Raw genomic sequence first — 19,541 nt, forward strand, 5'->3', positions numbered from 1 at the left:
ATTTGTGCAAAACCTTTTGACCAGACAGATAGACAGACAGACAGGCTAGCCAACCAGCTGTGTAGCTAGGCCGGCTAGGCTAGACATCAAGCACAACTTGTCGAGTTCTTGAGCATTTCATTTCAATTTCAACTTCAACACAACAGTCACTCACTCAGTCACTCACTCACTCACTCACTCACTCACTCACTCGTTCAATCAGTCAGTCACTCATTCATTCATTCACTTAGCGCAGCTCTTTGTCGTCACACGGTCAAGTTTTTCTTTCCGCGGAGCCCATTAGAAAAAAGGGTATACAGAAGAGTTATGTAAGTGTGAGTGTGTCTGCGTAAAAGAGAAAAACGTATATTGATACAGAGTTTATATACTCTATAGCCCTATTTTCCTTTGCTGTCTCTTTTAAAAATTTGTTAACTTTTCTGCGAATGTGAGGTGGTAATATGCCTTCAATTACCAAATTTTCCATCATAATGTTCTCTAGTCTATATATTTTTGTAAATCGATAAGTATCGATTAATAAAATATTTATGCAAACTAGGTAGAAATTGAATATACACGTGTTGACGATAAAATCAAGTTAATCCTAATTCATTCATTAGACTATAACATTCATTAGACTATTAAGTATAAGTATATAATTTTTTTTTTTTTTTTTTTATATATTTTTAAATTAAAAAAATTGGGTAACTATCGCATCTTATGTCTTAAATTATATTATCTTTATATATATTTTTTAAATTTAAATGATTCTCATTTAAGATTTAGGGTATCTTCTATTCGACCATATTCTATTTGTTTTCTCACTGAATTCTCGCCAAAGTTAAAAAGTAGTAGTAGAAGACTATCAATTGACGCGAGTCTAATATGATTGTAAGTATTATTATTATCATTTGCCGCTGTTGGCGCCTCTTAGCTGAATGAAAAGTTAATTGAAATCAAAGTAATGGCAGCGGGAATTGCCAAGTGCTGCCACTGCCCCTCCTGTCCCGTCTATCCTGTCAAGTCCTAGCCTAGAGGACAGCCGAGAACAGGAGATGAACAAAGAGCGAGCCTTATCGGTTTGCTCAATGAATGTAAAATAAATTAAAAATTGTTAAAGGCTGCGCGTTCAATTGCAGAAGTGCTAATGGCCACGTTAATGAAATGGACTCTTGATTTTTACATTAGGGCCCCTGCCCAGGATAGCAGGATCCAGCTCCTCCGTCCTTTGCCTTTAGGGACATTTGTTGGCCTTTGCACTTGCCTTTTGTGGCAATATTCTTGTTGCACTTTAGTTCGTATCAAAGTAATGAAATCTTCAAAGCATAGCAAATGGAAAGGTAACTGAAAAACTTATCAGCAGGATGGCTGTCTCCGTGTTTGTGTGTGTATGTATGGAAGTGGGTGTATGTGAGTGTAAAGGAGGAACAGAACTCATGTGTCTTCCATAGAACCTGAGTCTGAATTGCAATTCAGCAGCTGTTGGCAACGGTTAAAATGGGAAACCCGAGCAGAGCTCCATGCTCTTTGCTCTGCTAATGCTATCTTGCTCTGACTTAACCATCTCTCTCTTTCTTTTGCCTTTTGCAGATGCATCATCCCATTCAAATGAAGCCGGCAGACAGTGAGAACAGAAATGGTAAGTTTTTCCAACAGAGAAATAAAAAGAAAAACCCCATTTTATTTTTTTAAAGTCCTTTGTCTGGCTGATTGCTGAGAATGTTGGCCAGTTTTTATGGCTCTGCCTTGTGGTCTTAATCGCAGCTTGTATCGGAGACATGCGCCTACCATATGCATGAGTAATGGCCCGGGTGGCATATGCTAGCTATGGGCAGGCCTTGCGGCGGCCCACTAAATCGATTAGATTCGATGTCTTTGTCTCTGTTTTTCTGTTTCTATTGCTGTCTCTGTCTCTGTCTTTGGCTCTGGCATTGAAAACTTAAGCTCTTTGAATAAAATTTCAACAAGCTCGCAACTGTTAGCCACACACGCACACTAACAGCCGTCAGTGTGCGCCCCTTTCTGTTGCGTATCAAGGCCTGCCACTATTTGTTGACTTGGTGGCAACCCTGTTCATCATTGCCAAGCAATCAAAAGTAAAAATGAAATCCTCATTGAACCTTTCCATAACACTACGCCATTTTCCGTTTCCGTTTTCGTGGCTGTGGCTTGTTAGGTTATGATATATATTTTCTAGTAATACAAAAATTCTCTTATATGAAGCATGTTTTTTATGAATTTGATCTTTTATGATCTTCACAGTTTTCGAATTGATTATTTCAATTTTTTTTTTTTTTTTTTTTTTTTTTAATGTTATCAGAATATAAAAGTACACCTTTAATTTGGCATACATCGCAAAATGTGCTTGGTTTTCAAATACATCCTTTGACATTAATTGAATATTAGTTATAGTTATAGTTATATAGATTTTTAACTATATTTATTTCTATATATCTTCCAATTATATTTTATTTTATTCCCTTTTTTTATTCTAATTCTCTTCTTATATATTTCTCTCATTACTTAACAAGTGTGATTTCTTACATTTTATCTCTATTACATTTATTCACATATGAAGGTATATCTTCCATTACTTCTATTCCCAATTTTCTTTATTCCCTATCAAGTGTAGCCCTCTTTCTACTTCTTCTCTATAACATCTACCTTCGCATTTACCTAATTTACAAATAATTATCTGCTGCTCTTGTTTTTCATTAAATGTAAATTTGTATTAAGATTTTTAAACATATTCATATTTAATGTATTTTCTCATTCACTCACAAATCTGCACAATTTTCGGCTCTTCTCAACGTCCATTAAGGTGTTCAACGAGCACATAATATAGATAATTCTATTGGTTGTTTTTGTTGTCGTGTGCGTCATGCTGTACGCGTGACAAAAATAAATCACAAACTTAAAAATACGTAACGCACAAATTTTATAGTAAATTAAGAACATAAAACCAGAGGAAAAGTTTTCTAGTTGGAAGTGCATGGCTAAACATTATCTAAGACGATTTATAATTTTATTTGGGTGCCAAGAAAATTAATGATAACAAGGCGTGGCCATAAAAGAGCTATTAAAAATTGCACACAAAAATTGTTAAATATAAAATGACAGAATTCGCTATGCTCTTACATATTCTAGTGCAAAAATGTATTTTTTGTAGCAAAATATATAAATAAAAATAAAAAATAAATATTATTTGAATAATCTCTTGCAAGCTTCAACTCCACATTAACCTAATTATATATTTAGCATTTTCGCATCCCACTCAAGTAGCGGACTACCCCTAATGTAGTAGGGCATATTGGCAACAAGACGAGGCAAGATGCATAAATGCCTCACAATTTCAAATGCCACACAAAGTACGCAAATGCAACAAGTGCAAACTTTGCCTTACACTCTCTTACCCTTCAACTGCCGCCCGCTCCCTTCTGCATCCGATCATGCCCCTTGGATGCTTTGCCAAATGTTTTTGCGACACTTGACAAGATGCCAGAAATTCTAAACACTTTTAGCCGTTTCGTCGGTGCCCTTTTGCTGTTAGCTGCTTTGAATACTTGCTCATTGCTCGAGCATTCTTTTGTCTCGCTCTCGCTTGTCTATCTCTGTCGCTCAGGCCGGGGCTGCCTGAGCAATCATGGCAAATTAATTATGTATGCTGTGCAGCGTCTGCACTTTTACGCACACTTTTATTTACGCCGCCGTGGCTTTCTAATTAATGAGCATATTAATTTGTGAAGTTGTCAGGCGCTGACAACTTGTAGGGTGGACACCCTACAATGCGCTACTCCGGCAGTTCCATGGCGATGTGGCAACTCATGCAGCGGTATCTTCAGATCTGCGATTGAGTCAAATGCATGCTTTCATGCTCGTGCAATTTGTTGCATCTGTGGCTGTGTCTGTCTCTGTATCTGTGTCTGCATCTGTGCATCTATTAGATACTTTTGCTGCTGGTCACATTAGCACAGTTTTCAATTCAATTACGGCATTCTACGGGCTATACAAAGCGCTTTCCTATGCTGCCGAGACATGGCCTCATCAATTGATTTTCGCACATTTGTTGCTCGTTTAGCAACTGACGTGATCGCCTCTTTAGATACATGCGCTTGTAGATACTTGTGTATCCAACAGATACATTTACAAACCTAAATAGCCGCAGTTCGTTAGGGCTATGCCCGAGTTGCTAATTGTGAGCAGCGTTTCGTTTAACTCGCCGTTAAATGTGTTAAATATTGTGAAATTCGGTGAATAACAGAAAAACAGGCTGAGCTAACATAAAGTATTGTTTGAAATGCTTGAGCTGCAAACACAGTGAAGCCTCTGCTCGACAACAACTTCTTATACAGGGCTTGGCACTCGAAGTGTTGCCTACTTCCAATGCCATAAATTCGTTTTGGCAAATGATTTTCATTTATTTAAAAGCATATCACAAGTTACCTGAAGGTGGCAAGGCCTTCTGATGGCTTTCTTTAGGATCTTCAATGCCTGCATAACTTTTTTTTTTATATTCCACATTCCTCGTTTAGCTACATCTCTATGCACTTAAAATTTCCAGCACTGTCAACTGAGGTTAGATTGGGCGCCAAAGTCGTTTTACTGGCGCTGCAAGCTTTGAATTGAATTACAAGCCGTTACTTTACAAGACGTCGCCATTAGCAGTACTAAAACAAGACAAGACTGTGCAGCGCTTGTGCTAGAGCGAGACAGATGTCCGTCAATCATCTTCTTTGAACTCTAAAACAAACCAAGCAACAACAACATAAAAGCGCTTAGTCAGCCGGCAGCGAGAAATGCGCGAAACAAACATAAACAAACAAGACAAAACGCAAGCAAAGAGCGTAACTAATTGACTTTGACTAAGCCACAAGTGGCGAAGAGAGCGCGCTCGCCAGCAACAGCTGTGCGCGAAGAGAGAGCGCACGAGCGAAATAGAGATAGCGTGCGAGAGAGCGGGTGGGCTAGCCGTCAGAGAGCGCAAGCCGGCATAAGCATTGCCAGGCGCCAGGCAGCAAATGAAATTCAAAGTGCAGCGCAATTGACGATCGGCCCAAAGCCAAAAGCCCCCAGCCGATGCCGCTGCCGCTGCTTTTGCTGTTGCTTTTGCTGTTGCTGTTGCTGTTACACACAGTTGGTTGTTCAGTGTAGACGGATGGTCGGACGGGTCGGTTGGTCGCATCGATAGCTCCTCACGCGCGCAATTTGTCAAACGTGAGCGTGTATTCCAATAGAATATTTTGTCGCCGCAGTTTGCCGCAGTTCGCCGCAGCCGTCAGTCGATCGATCGCGCACGTTTTTCAATTTGCTGCCCGCAAAGTAAACAATAAAGGAAATTCTTTAAATTAAATAACTGTGCACGCTCAATTGAAGTGAATTGAAACTAAATTTGAAAAGTAATCAAAATCAATTTTATTGAAAATGTCGCGCACTTAACTTTAATTAATCAACAATTATTTTGAAATTGCTCGAAAGTTCAAAAGAAATATATTTACAAATATCAAGTGTTTACAGCAACAGCACATAAAGTAATATATACATACATACATACATACATACATACATACATATAGTTAGTTTTATGCTCACTTAAAATCTGTGCACATCTTTTTTGGCTTTTGCCAATTGCCAAAATGTAAACAACGCTCATAAATGCCAACAACAATATGCAAATTGCCAATATGTATTGACCGAATGCTTTTGAGACAAAGCAAAACAAATAACAAAAAAAAAAAAAAAAAAAAAAAAAAAAAAAAAAAACACTTTAAAATTAAATAAAAAATTTAATAAATCTGAGCAAATGCAGCAGCAGCGCAGCATCCGCCGCTGCTTGACTCACTCGTTCGAGCCGGCTTCCCAATATATCGGCTCCTACAGCTGGTTAATTATTATTGTGCACCCGCGCACCCGCTCGCTGACTTTGTGGATCGCAACGACCGCAACCAGTTTTTCATTTCAATTTCAATTTCCATTCAATTTCGCTTTTGCTTATATACTTCATATATATATTTATATGTATATAGATTGATATACATGTTATTAGCCAGCAATTGAGCCGTTATTAACTCAGCTGTTTTCTGTTTTTGTCTTTTTGTTTTGATTCAAGTGAACTGCGCACATTCACAGTTATTTTATCTCAAGCTGTTGCTCGATATGTATCTCAATCAATATGTGTTTTATCTTAAGCAATGCAACAAAGTAATATTACAATATTACAATATTGTTTGTACAAGAAGTATTATAGATGAGGGAAATTATTGAATAATATATATGTAGATACATCTATATATGTAGTTACATATTAAATCTGTATCTTTATATATTACCTAATAATCTTTTTCTTTTATAGATACTTTTTATTAAACTCTGTACTTATGTATATCTATAGTCTGCATGGGCATACATTATCTGTATCTTTTGCAGTTGCTTGAAATGTATCTGTATATCTTTGGTTACATATTTCATAGGAAATTTCTAATTCTGCATTATTTAATGCCTATAATTATTATAATATCTTGTATCTGACACGCTTTTCTTCAGATACTTTTGCATGCTCAAGTTGCTCAAGAACCAATATGTATCTTTTATGTATATGTCTATCAATATTACCAATACATTATCTATAATTCCGTCTTCATCGCCAATTCTACTCTTTAATCCACAAGCATCTATCAGCAGCCACAATGATTGATCTTTATGTATATGTATCTCAAATAGCTCAGATACTTTAGCTGTCTCTGCAGCTCTCGCTCGATATGTATCTGTATCTATGTGTGATTCTAGTTGCGCTTGCGTGGCCCGCATCGAGCCATTGCTAAAAGCATTTGTGGAATGCCACCAAATGGAGAAATTGTTTTTTAACGCTGCATTGCGTGTTGCAAGTGCGTTTTCGTCTTGTTGCAGCTGCAGTTTGTCATGTGGCACAAGGCACACACATAAACACACTCACATGCAACACGCTTGAGTTGCGCCTATATTGAAATATGCGCATAATAGCCGTGCGTAGCAAAAGCTAATGAAATATCGCTTGAAGACAAAGCTGAAAAAGAAAACTATAAAAATTACATTTATCGGAAAATGAAATCTCTTAGCTGAGAAGTAGAAGTAGAATGGTTCATCTATAAGTGAAAACCTTTTCAGCAATTTAAAATCGTTTTTAAATACTCTTTTATCTGCTGGCGTTTCCGTCTCTTGCGTCGTTAAGTGCCCAAGTTATCGAGTGCATTTTCCTGCCTAAAGCCCAAATCTAAATACAGATAAGAGAATTATCTTTGGCTAATTAGTGAAATTTTCCCATTTCCGTTTTACGTGCCCAACTTCAACTTCAACTTCAATTGTGAATAATTTGCTATTGCACAAGTTGGCAAATTAATTTCTTAACCATAATTGCAAACAACTGAATGCCATGCTATTCTATTATATTCTCTCCCATTCACATCTATGCTATTGACTGAACCATTGTCATTGTTTGAGAATTATGCTAAATGCTATGCTTGAACCACAAGTATTGTCCAAAAGAGTCTTAGAATGGCGCAGACAATGCTGTGAACTGTCGCCCTCCCCAAACGAGCATGCTTAACATACATCATTTTCTAGAGGGGGCCACTGGGGGGGAAGGGCTACGCAGAGTCAAAGACATTGCCACATGATTGTGCAATGCCATTCAACAAGTGCTGCGACTCTGACTGCCGCCGGCTGCTTGCAATGAGAGCCAAAGACTTTGGGGCATTTAATTGAAGAAATCACGCACTTGGAATCCCAAATGCAGAACGCTCATAAATTCTAAAAAGTCAACGAGCGGGAGCTAGGCAGAGGCGGCGGCAAAGGCAAAGGTTGGGGTGGGGTGGAGACAGAACAAAGCCAGGCGCACTTTGGGGACACCATAACGATGACTTCTATGGCCTGGACACAAGACACAAATACGGCTAACGGGCTTTGCCTCTACGAAAGACAAAGAGACGAAAGCAAAAAGAATTGGGAAAAGCGAAGAAAAAACTGACTGATAGAAGAAGCAGCAACAACAGCATTACAATTCTCCAGGCTGGCGACAAGTTTTGCATATTAAAATGAGGAGAAAAAATGGTAGCTTCAGACGAGCTTGCTCGAATTGCAGTTACCCTGTAAGCCGTTCTTCGTTTGAGGCTGCTAAGATTTTATATATATATATATACATATATTTTTTTTATATTAATTTAAGTTTATATTAGTTTTCATGGGCTTTGAAAATGTATGTAATAGCAAAAAATATTTTTAAAATAATAATTTTCTGTTCGAGTTATGTCAAATTTGAGATCTGACAAGAAATTTGGCACTCAAAGTTGTCGCAGAAAATATATGAAATGTGAAATACTTACATCTGAGATATATATGCATATACGGCCTATAATATAGATATGCCAAACATATAAAGCTAACACTATAGTAATTTAATAATGAAGAAGATTTATAAAATAAAAATATATAATATATTATGTAATACTAAATATTATTAATATACAATTTATTATCTTTATATATATAGAAAGCTGAGATTTTTCCAATTTCCAAATAATAATAATCTATATCAATCAATTTGAAGTTATTCTCTTGAATGCTTTACAACTAGTATTCCTGGAACTAGATCTGCATAGACAGCTGCTTAAAACTGTTTACTGTAATATCGTATAGACAAATTAAGCTTAACGAAACTCGAGCTAAGAATTGTCTGAGTTACCCAGTTCACAGTCTATCAACTGCAATATACCTCATTTCCTGAAATACTCAAATCAGTTACGCGGTATTGAAAGTCCAACATTGAATAACAAATTGTTGTGTATGTTAGCTGCAAGTCGATTGTTGTCGTTGTTGTTGTTGTTGCTTTTGTTGCTTTTTATAGCTTCTTTCACTCCAATTGTGGACGTCAGTTGTTGTGGTGCACAACAAAAAGCGAATGCGCCTCAATCAGAGAATTTTAATTATTATTTTCAATTATCGAAAATGGTTTTGCGTCTGTTTCAATATGCCGCATATTATTATTTTTTGTGTTATACACCCCCTTCTGGGAAGCCACCCTCTCCCCCCCTCTCTCTCTCTCTCTCTCACTCTATCTCATCCATGCCTTTTCAAGTGCTCTGTTGCGGGCGTCTGTTTGCATTTTTATCCCCAGTAGCCCATAGACTTTGTGTATCTGTATCTGTATCTGTATTTGTATCTGCGTCTATCGCTGAGGCGTCCCTGGTAATTAGGGGGCGTTTCAATTGCGGCATATGGTTTTATTTTAATTAAATTTCTTGTCGAGATAAGCGCTGCGAGCGTACCCAAAACCTGAACCTCAACCACAGCCCCAGCCACAGCCCCAGACACAGCCACAACCACAGCTGGTCTCTCACTACGGTTTTAGGCTCTTCTAGTATTTCCTTTCGGGTCTTTTTTCTTTCGTTTCTAATTCCAGCAGTAAGGGCAATGAGTACTTTTTAGGTACTCACAATTGGGTTTATTTTTTTTAAGCTCATATACAGAAAACTGTGAAAAAAATAAAAATAAATCCGCTGAAATACGATCGAGAGTGGAAGCAACTGAAGCTTTTAGCGTATGACTGCAAAGCCACAAAGCTGTTAACTGATAAATTAAACAACTGTCGCCGGCTCTGAAACGCGAAACAATAATAAATAAACAAACATAATGTGCGAGACCAGAGACCGGCGCTCGCAATGCCAACATCCAAAGTCAGGTAGTCCCGGCACAAGTATATAAGCCAACTTAGATACATAAAGCTGTATATATAGCGAATATTATATTGTATATATGACTGATTTTTATCAGTTTAGTCGAGTGGCAAGCAACCGTCAATGCAAATGCATTGGCAAACGCACAGACACAGTGCAAAACTCCGAAACAAAAAGCACGACGATGTTCTGTAGACGGCGCTGATGATGTAGCAGATACCCTGTAATGGCACTAAAGTGAATTTGATTTTATTACTCATATTAGAAGAAACTACTGTTGAAACTTGGTGTCTCTTAAGCACCTAAACTGTAGATGTTGTACCAGAACAGATAGCTCTATATACCTACATAATATAATCAGTCAAATTTCCAGAAAAACCCAAATACCCACTCTGTCAACGATTTTCATCCAAAGCCGTAGTATAACAAAATTACTCGAATCGACACTCTGTGTTTGCCTGTGTATTTGTGTGTATCTATGAGATACTCGTGATCAGGTGGCGGCTATGATCAGCGCTGCTTAGCACGCGCCTCTTGATGAGTCCCCCAATTTATGGCTTAGATACACTTGACGACAAAGCGAGCATTAAACTAAAATTAAAAGCTATGTCACGTTGCTTAAACTAATAAAAACTATTTATTTACATGGAAAAAAACAAGAGCAAAAAAGTTTTAGAAAAGTCATGGAAAAACTTTTCCAAGTTAAATTTGTATGTAAGGTAAAAAAGTTATTAATATATTATATATTTATATATATAACATTTCAAGTTCAATGAAAAATTTGAATTTGACTGAAAATGATATTGGTTTTATCTATACTCCGATTTTAAATTGAATTAATATTTATTCAATTGAAATCTAATTTCAGATCAATTTCATTTAGTTTTTGTTAATAGCTGAGTCTTTTATCTCTAGAGTATTGCAAAATTCAATGGTAGTGGCATTTATAGTGTGTATGGGTGTGTTGTGTGTCTGTGTGTTTAGTGTGATTTCTGGGTTGTGTGTTTGGGTTTTTCATTTAGTCGCAAATGCCATTTAACTGAAACGAAAAATGCCAAAAACTAAAAGCCAACGATAATAATGATAATTTCGTATTCGTATTCGAATGCCTCGCCATGCGGTTGGGCACATCGTGAACTGAGTACACAATGGCTAAAGTACAAACACACACACACACATACGCTCGCATGTGCTACAACTACGACTGAGACAAAACAAAAAAGCTAAAGAAACAAAAAAACAACAAAATAAATAAATAAATAAAAATGTGGAAAAAATCAAGTAAAGTAAAAAAAACCGCACGACAGCGCAAAACAGCAGCGACAAAATAAGCGACGCAAGCAGTTTGTCACTCAATCGCCCAGCAATCAGTCGCGTTTTTCTTTGCTTTTCGCTTTGCGCTTTTCGTTTTCGTTTACGTTTCTTCGGTGTTCGGTCTTCGGTCTCCGGTCTTCGGCATAGAGTGCTGCACAGCATATCTGTATCTCATAGATACATTTGCAGATAGCTCAAGCTGCGCTGCAGTTCGCCTCAAGTTGCGCACGCGCGTCTGCCTCAGCCGAGAGTGTCAAAATGTATCTATCTCTAGCAACGTATCTGAAAGATACAATTTGTTAACCAAATGAATTGCAATATCAGCTATGCAGCAGTTTTAGTTGCTGTTGTTGTTTCTCCAAATAAACGTGAAGAACTGCGATTCTACAACACAGTAAAGCTTGGCATCCCACATCAGGCAATACAGTGTTGCCCAATTGGGCAAGTGCTCGTTAGTTTGCTACGGAAATACTTATGGTACAGTGAAGGACTCAATCGGATCTTAAATAACTAGAGTGAAGCTTAGCTAACAAAATCGAGATGTGCCTCTGTCTAGTTTTTCTTACGCAATACTTATTGTCAATTATTGTACTCCAAAAATTATTTACTTTGAGCTTCATTTACACAGTGAACACTGTACTATGCCCGCCCTTGTCATAAATAATTTGTTCGCTGGTTTTTAAAATTCTATTAAATCGACTGTGACTGCAGCTTACGTAAGCAGTTACGACTGTAACAGCCACTTATTTGTAGTTACTTCCACTTTTCCATCCATTTAGGCAGTTAACACTGAAGCTGAACTCCCCGCGCATATAAAGTTGACTTTTGGTGAATCCAAGCACATAGGCAGTCATTACTGTAGTCGCTGATAAACCCTATTTACTTGGACTGTATGTGCATTGGGAAACGTGTCGAATGTATTTACATAAATTTGCTATACAGGCACAACAACAGCTGATTCGTTACACTGAACAATAGCCAGCCAACTATACAAACATAGTTCTATAGATATATATAGATATATATGCCACATTATTGTATAAAAGTTAAACCGATTTCCGATACAGTTGGCGTAACGCTTGAATGCTTCAGTTTATTCGAGGTGTGCCCCAAACACTCGCACCCACACACACACCCTCACACATAGATGAACAACTGTCATCATAAATGGTCTCAGATGTGCTGGCATCTTCACGATCTGAGAGTTCGATCTGGTACCTGAGCGTACGTGCGTAAAGTCTAGCTCAAGGTCAGCTGAACCCTTTGCATACATTCATATATACATATATATATATATAGGCTACATATCTATGTACTTGAGTACAATAGGAGAAAATTTGTTGACTCTGCCTCGAATGCCGCATTTGTGCAAATATTAAAAGATGCCGCAGGCAAACAACTAGCACAAGTGTCATTAAATTGAAAACATCTAGATACAAACCACGCAATAGCGCTCAGTCTTATACATATATGCGTTTTCTTAAGCATGTATAATTTTGTAGAAATTCAAAGAGCAAGCGAAAGAGAGAGAGAAAGAGAGAGAGAGAGCGAGGGGAGAAAAATAAATACATCACGTAATGGATTTCTTGGCGTCAGCATGAAAATGAATCACTTGGCCGTAAGCAAAGTAAATTCCAATTGAAAATAATCAGTTGGGTTAGTTGACGTCGTAGCCCGGGAGGGGAACAAGTGCGTATTGCCCGGCAACAAACGGAAATTGTCAGTTGTCAATTCTCAAACAGCAACAACACGAACAAGAACAACTACAACAAAGGTGTGCGGCATATTAAATACAAAATGTCAACAGCATGTCAACCCAAAAACAAATGCATATATACATGCTTTACATACATATATGTTCCTAGTATATCTATGTATATCCCAACATAAAAGAACAGCTATGACACTGCACTTTAAGCAGAATTAAGGGCATCAAATATTTGGCTGAAAACACTGCAAAAGGAATGCAAGAAATATCTTCTTTTTTTCCTTGTTAATAATATTTAAAAAATATATTTATTTATATAAAAAATAAGAGTTGGCCAAACTATAGATAAAGACGATAGAGATATAAAAAGTATATATATCGTATATTGGGATTAAAAAGATATGCATGGCTTAACTTTATATTTATAAATAGCAATTTCATTAGCTATATATCATTTACAGCCCAAAGTTTTGGCATATCGAGTCTTGCTATCCAGTCTAAAGTTTTCTAGATACTGAATTCTTTTGTACTACTCTCATATGCATTCTTTATGATTGATTATACAGTTTAGATATTTAATGACTGGTATACATATTAGAAATATATTTGTTCCTCAATAGAAAAATGCTTAGTTATATACAGTATATATATAAATATATAGTCATAATTAAAAAATTATACATATATGTATATCACATTAGTATCTCCATTTTAAGACTCTCTCCTCTCTTGCTCTCACTCTCACGCTTACCCACTCTCTCACTATATCTCTCTCTATGGCTCTCTCACTCTCTACGCGACAACTTTGGCTATAGACATCAAATTAGATTGCCAACGTAATCTATTTCTTTATTATTACTTTTATTATTATTTTTAACATGCTTCAGATACGTCAGTTTAAAATGAAAATGCGTTACTTTACGCTCTAAAAACTTTGAGATACCCGCACATTAACCAAAAGGTTCAGAGTGTAAATGTGAAGTTTATGAAGCTTATGCGATAATTGTGGTGCTTATTCAAATGAGCTGCATGAAGCGAAAAATATGTAGCTAAGCAGATAGCAAAAGTCAAGATAAAGTACAAAGAGCACTAAGCACATGTGATATCCAGATGGGGCTGGTTAAGGTCAAAGTTCTTAACTAATTGGGCTAATCAGTTCTAGTTGCAATCAAGCAATTGTCAGTGGAAAAAAAAAAACTAAATAAGAGTTAGAACCGCATGTGTTGACCGAGTTGACAAATTGGTAGTTGTCAGCGAAGCGTAACAAAAAAAAATAAAAAATTATTACAAGCCAGTCGATAGACAGCAGTGTTGCAATGTGCCATACATTATATGCTATTATAAAAGTGCATGACTGCAACAGCAGCAGCAGCAGCAGCAAATCAATTGCATTTGCATGTTGCAACGCTGTGTCGCAATGCACTTCACGTCTAACAAGGCTCAGGCCACAAAAATTGTCAAATATTTCCATCAATATTTGTGCTTTCTTCTCAGTGCTCCATGCTATATAGTACCTGTACCTATGCCCCACTATATACACATATACGTATCTATGCATATATGTAAGCATATAAGTTTCGTATATTTACGCATATTTATGTCTACATGTTGACCAAGTACAAACAGCATAGTCCATCAGCAGCAACAACAACAACAACAACAACAACAGCAACACAATATATATAGAGAAAGAGCAGTCTGTCAATAGACAGGCAGGCAAACGTCAATTTAGCTGGGCCGCCAGAAATTGAAAACAGACAAGCTCGACAAGTTGTGGAAAGTCTCGAGAAGATGAGCGAAAATCAATAGAAAATATAGTTGACATGAATATATACTTTGTTTCATTTTCCACAAGCAATTCGAAATGAACGCATCTAGCTATTTTTAAGGCAAACAATAACAATCGATTGTCATCAAAGCAGTTCGAAATGTTTGAGGTTTTAGGGAACTCTGATGAAAGTCTTTTGGGTTTATTAACCCTATGTGACCTTTGAGTAGTTGTACTTGTGAGATGCTACAAGTGGAGTAAGGGAGAGCTGAGGAAAGAGTTGAAGCTCGAGAATTGCTAATGCCGAGATCAATATATAAAATGTCCATATATCTTATAATTTCATCTTTTAAGTCTTTCAGCAGATTTCCATTGGCGAGAAATATATTTACTTTAAAGATTTGTCAAATTTACTTTATTACTTTGAAAAATACTTAATTTAATACAAATTTTCGCACGTATTTTTTTTAATCTCAAAAATATATTATTCTCTATAGATTCTCCCACTCAACATCGACATCAAATGAGCTAAGCAAATAAATCTAGTAAAAAAAAAATCCCTAAAAAATAATTCCTTTTAAGCGTAGCTTTTATATTCTGAAGAATAAATATTATTGCTAAGCTGAGTTTTATGAACTGTTAAAATCGCATATTATGTTCGATTCAGCTTTCTTTTCTTAAAACAGAATTTCACATGGTCATAAATCAACTGAGATTTCACTTGTATTTATTGCTGTAAATAAATAAGCTTAAAATTTCACAGCTCATTTTTTTTGTTATGTCGACAGTTGTTTAGTTTAGGTTTCAGGTTCCGTAGGCACGCCCCTTAGCCAAAGACGCCCCCTTCGGCTGATAGAGCGTAGGGTACATAGTAAATATAAACGAGGCCTGTGTTATATAAACACAGACGTTTATTTTTTAGCAGCTATATTTGAAGCTGATTAGAGTTTCAACCAGGTGTCACCTAGCAATAGTATAAAGAGAGAGACAGAGAGAGAGAGAGAGAGAGAGAGAGAGAGAGAGAGAGTGAGAGAGAGAGGGGTAATAGGCGTGGTCTCTGGATAAATTGTGACATTTGTGAAATTCGCTTTGGTCCGTTGAGTTCAATTTGCTTAGGCGCTGCGCTGCGTTTCGTTAAATAGGTTTTTATATTCAATTTCCAATTTGAAATTTTATGAGCTGCTTTGCTATTTTGAGAATTGCAACAGCACGAAAAAAGTGCACATAAAAATTGTTGCGGCGAAAGGGCGACTGAAAATCATTTCATTACCTGAATCCTAACTGGCATTAAGTGCAAAATCAAATAACTACGCTATGTGATCGCCATAATAAGCTTAATAACAATAGCAAATATTGTGACTGTGTGTGCGCGTGTGTGTGTGTGTGTGTCTGTTTATATGCAGGCATATGACATGCCTGGCACATTAACGCTCGATATGATGCGATGATATGCAGCAAATTGAAAGTAAATAAAAAAAAAAAAATAAAGAAATAAATAAAAATAACAACAATCGCCAAGAAAGAGCAGAAAAAAATAAAATACAATATTACAAAAGCAAACGGTGCAATATGGCAAATTAATTGGTTATACAAAAATGGCAAACCATAAAATAAAAAATAATATATATGTATGTATGTATGCTTGAGTGTGTGACAATAACAACAAACAGCCATAATAATAATGATGATTATAATAAGGCTGCAACACGCGCTGCGTATTAAAAAAATGTGAAAAAAAAAGAAAAACAAAAACAAAACAAAACCAAACCCAAATGGAATAGACCGTTTTTGTTTTGGTTCACTTCAAATGAAACTCAAATTATACACCAGTGAATAATTGTGGTATTTTTTGTTGATCTTTTTAATTGTAGAGAAAACATGTTCATTTAAATTACATGCAAATATATAAATAAATTTCAATATAATAGAGCATTGCATTTTAATATAGCCCAAGAGGCTCATAAAAACAAGTTGCCCTCGCCGTGGGTGTGTGTGTGTGTGAGTGTGTGTGCATTTGAGTGCGGCGCCATCTAGCGGCCCATAAATATGAAAAATCCAAATACAAATATCATGGAATGCAGCAATGGCTTAAACAATAACAACAACACCAACAACAACAACAACAATACCAAGAGTAGCAACAACAACAACAACAGCAGCAGCAGCAACCTCTCAGCGTCCAATATCAACGGAAACGGAAATGGCAATGCTAGTGAGCTGCAGCTGCGCCCTCTGTCGGCCAAAACAGCGCTAACAACATGTGCAACAGCCCAGCCCACTAGCAACAGCAACAGCAACAACAAATTGTGTGGCTCCGGCATGTCGCCGCACTCGCCACCCCCGCAGCAGCCCACAAACATGGCCACAAATGGCCATCAGTCGTATCCGGCGATAACGGCAACGTATTGGCTGCCGCCACCAAATCCGGCGCCATATTTAGTTCCAGGTAATTAGTGTTACTTGCAGCCATAGCCATAGCCATAGCCATAGCCAAAAGCCCCATCTCGGGCTTATACTAACTTCAGTTACTACATTCCTGTCCACCGGCCCCATCTAAGTCTCCTGCCACCCCCCCTGCTACCTTGCAACGTAGCTGCGGAAACGCGTCGCCTGCTGCCTGCCTGGAAATGTTGCAAATTATATTTTCGTGTTTATTGTAAAGCTCGCGAGGATTACACTGAGCAAAGAGATTTCGTATTCAAATCAATTGCTGAGTTTCGACGAACTATTTTGTTTATACCAAAAACGTAAAACGAAAAGAATGGATAAATATGTTAGCCACAATATAAATGGAATCAAGTAAATATATCATCCTTAAGTTTATAACAGATTCATAGTTTAGAAACAACTTTCAAATGTTAAATATATTGCATCGATTTAAATACAGTTTTATGAACTCATTCATTTAATATCAACTCAATTCAATTCCAAAGCCCTTCTCGTCTAAAATAAATTTTTTTTTTTAACTTATTGAATTCAGATAATTTGCATATATTCGAAATACAGGTTACAAGCACGTTTTAAACAAGTTCTTAAAATGAAAATGAATGTTTTTTCACTTAAGCAAGAAAAAAAAAAATGTGTTCAGTCAAACTATTAAATTTTTACTATTATTTTTACTATTACATTTTCATTTTTTATTAAGAGTCTCTTATGCTTGACTTAATATATATTACTATTTTGATATATTACATTCTCTCATTCTCTTTTTCTCTCAGTGCAGAAAACATGTTGTTGGGGTTACAAGGCGCTCGTGTCGTGTTCCACACATGTATGTATGTGTGTGGGTGTGTGTGTGTGTGTGTGTGTGTGTGTGTGTGTGTATGTGTGCATGTGAATGTGAATGTGTTGTCATTGTATTTTATTTCCATTCGCTTTTTATACCCTGAACCCATTGAAAATGGGAAATCAGGGTATAATGGTTTTGTGAAAAGTATGTAACAGGCAGAAGGAATCATCGCAGACCCCATAAAGTATATATATTCTTGATCAGCACGACGAGCTGAGTCGATATAGCCCTGTCCGTCTGTCCGTCCGTCCGTCCGTCCGTATGAGCAAAAGAATCTCAGAAGATATAAGAGCTAGAGAGCTGAAATTTGGCATGCATACTCGTGTATACCATAGGCAGTACAAGTTTGCTTTATTTTTTCGATAACTCGTCCGATAACTTTTTTATCGAGAATAATCGAAAAATCGACTTGGTTTTTTCAGCATAATTTTAACACTTTTAGACCTGGAGACTTCATATTTGGGTTGTATATAAAGTTAGTGGATACAAAGATTTTGTAATTTGCAGATTTTGGATACCACGCCCCCTTCTCCCCCAATTTGTAAAAGTACTAGTACTAGTACTTTTCAAGTACTAGAGACTTGTGCTTTGGAATGTACACATATTTTAACCATATGATTACGCTCTGAAAGTTTCATTAAGATCGTATGTCTACAAAAGAAATTATTCAACAAATAAATTCTCATATTATTGCCCACATTGCAGCGCAGCCCAAGCGCAGTCGCTGCTAACTGCGCAGTCAGCAGAGCACGTGCTTATAAGTGCATGTGTATGTATGTGTGCATAAAAGAAGTCCAGACTGATTAGAATATCAGCTTGGAGGGTTCAGGGTATCTCCTAGTCGAGCAGTCTCGACTGGAGCCTTCTTACTTGTTTCTCTCTCGTATTTCGCTTAGTCCGGGCGTCGCGCTGCCAAGTGGCAAAATGTTAAGCCACTGTGTGAAGCTGGGGCGGGATTTTAATGCTGCCTACATACATACATATGTATATGTAACGGCATGCGAGTGTGTGGATATGTGCTGGGGCGTTTGTTTTGGGCATCGGTTGCATGCAACGCAGCGGCGCCTCCTTTTTGTGTGTAATTTCATTTGCAAACGCCGCTTGCTGGCTGCTAATTAAATTTTAGCTTTGTCAGGGGATTTGCACTTCGGGCCAAAGTGGAAAACATTTTGTTTTTCCCTTTGTTGTTGATGTTGTTCAGTTGGTTTTCCTTATCTTTTTTTTCCCTTCTTGTTCTGCTGTCAACTGTTGCTTGCTGCTGCGACCTGACACAATAAACAATTTGCGGCTTATTGCCAGCAGCTATGTGACAAAAAAAAAAAAAAAAAAAAAAAAAAAAGATGCCAAAGGCATTTGAATTAGAAATCAAAATGTTGGCAAACGTTTAAAAAGAAAAAACAAAAACCAAAAAAATATATATAAATATATACATGCATATAATAATTATATTACAATACCAATATATCTAAATAAATATGTAAATATTGAATATAGCAATTTATATACTTAAATATAGATTTATTAAAATTACTTTTAGCTATTTCTCTATTTAGTTAACCCACTTATTTATTTTGATAAATTAGTTTGGTGAATAAATTTTTTGTGTGTTTTTTATTTTTCCATGCCAACAAAATATAATAATTTAAAATTGAGTTTTAAAAAACTAAATTTTAAGAAATTAAAATGCAGCTGCAGATACTTTAATTAGGCTTAAATAATATATTTATAGAGTATATATTTGAATTTCAAAATATATCCAGATTAATTTAAACCTTCTAA

General features: G+C 36.6%; 1 protein-coding gene across 7 annotated transcripts in view; it reads left to right on the top strand.

Annotated features, from left to right (window-relative positions):
- Nucleotides 1-19,541, top strand: part of bru2 (bruno 2) — a 72,100-nt gene that overhangs the window by 19,292 nt on the left and 33,267 nt on the right. For all 7 annotated transcript variants that reach the window (XM_089465794.1, XM_089465793.1, XM_018002763.2 and 4 more), the window contains exon 5: nucleotides 1,570-1,618. In XM_089465794.1, the coding sequence (XP_089321920.1) occupies nucleotides 1,570-1,618 (49 nt within the window). The remainder of the gene's footprint in view (nucleotides 1-1,569; nucleotides 1,619-19,541) is intronic.

This window comes from Drosophila arizonae, chromosome 3, assembly GCF_054131065.1.
Source record: "Drosophila arizonae isolate 15081-1271.41 chromosome 3, UAZ_ARI_1.0, whole genome shotgun sequence".
Lineage (NCBI taxonomy): Eukaryota > Metazoa > Arthropoda > Insecta > Diptera > Drosophilidae > Drosophila > Drosophila arizonae.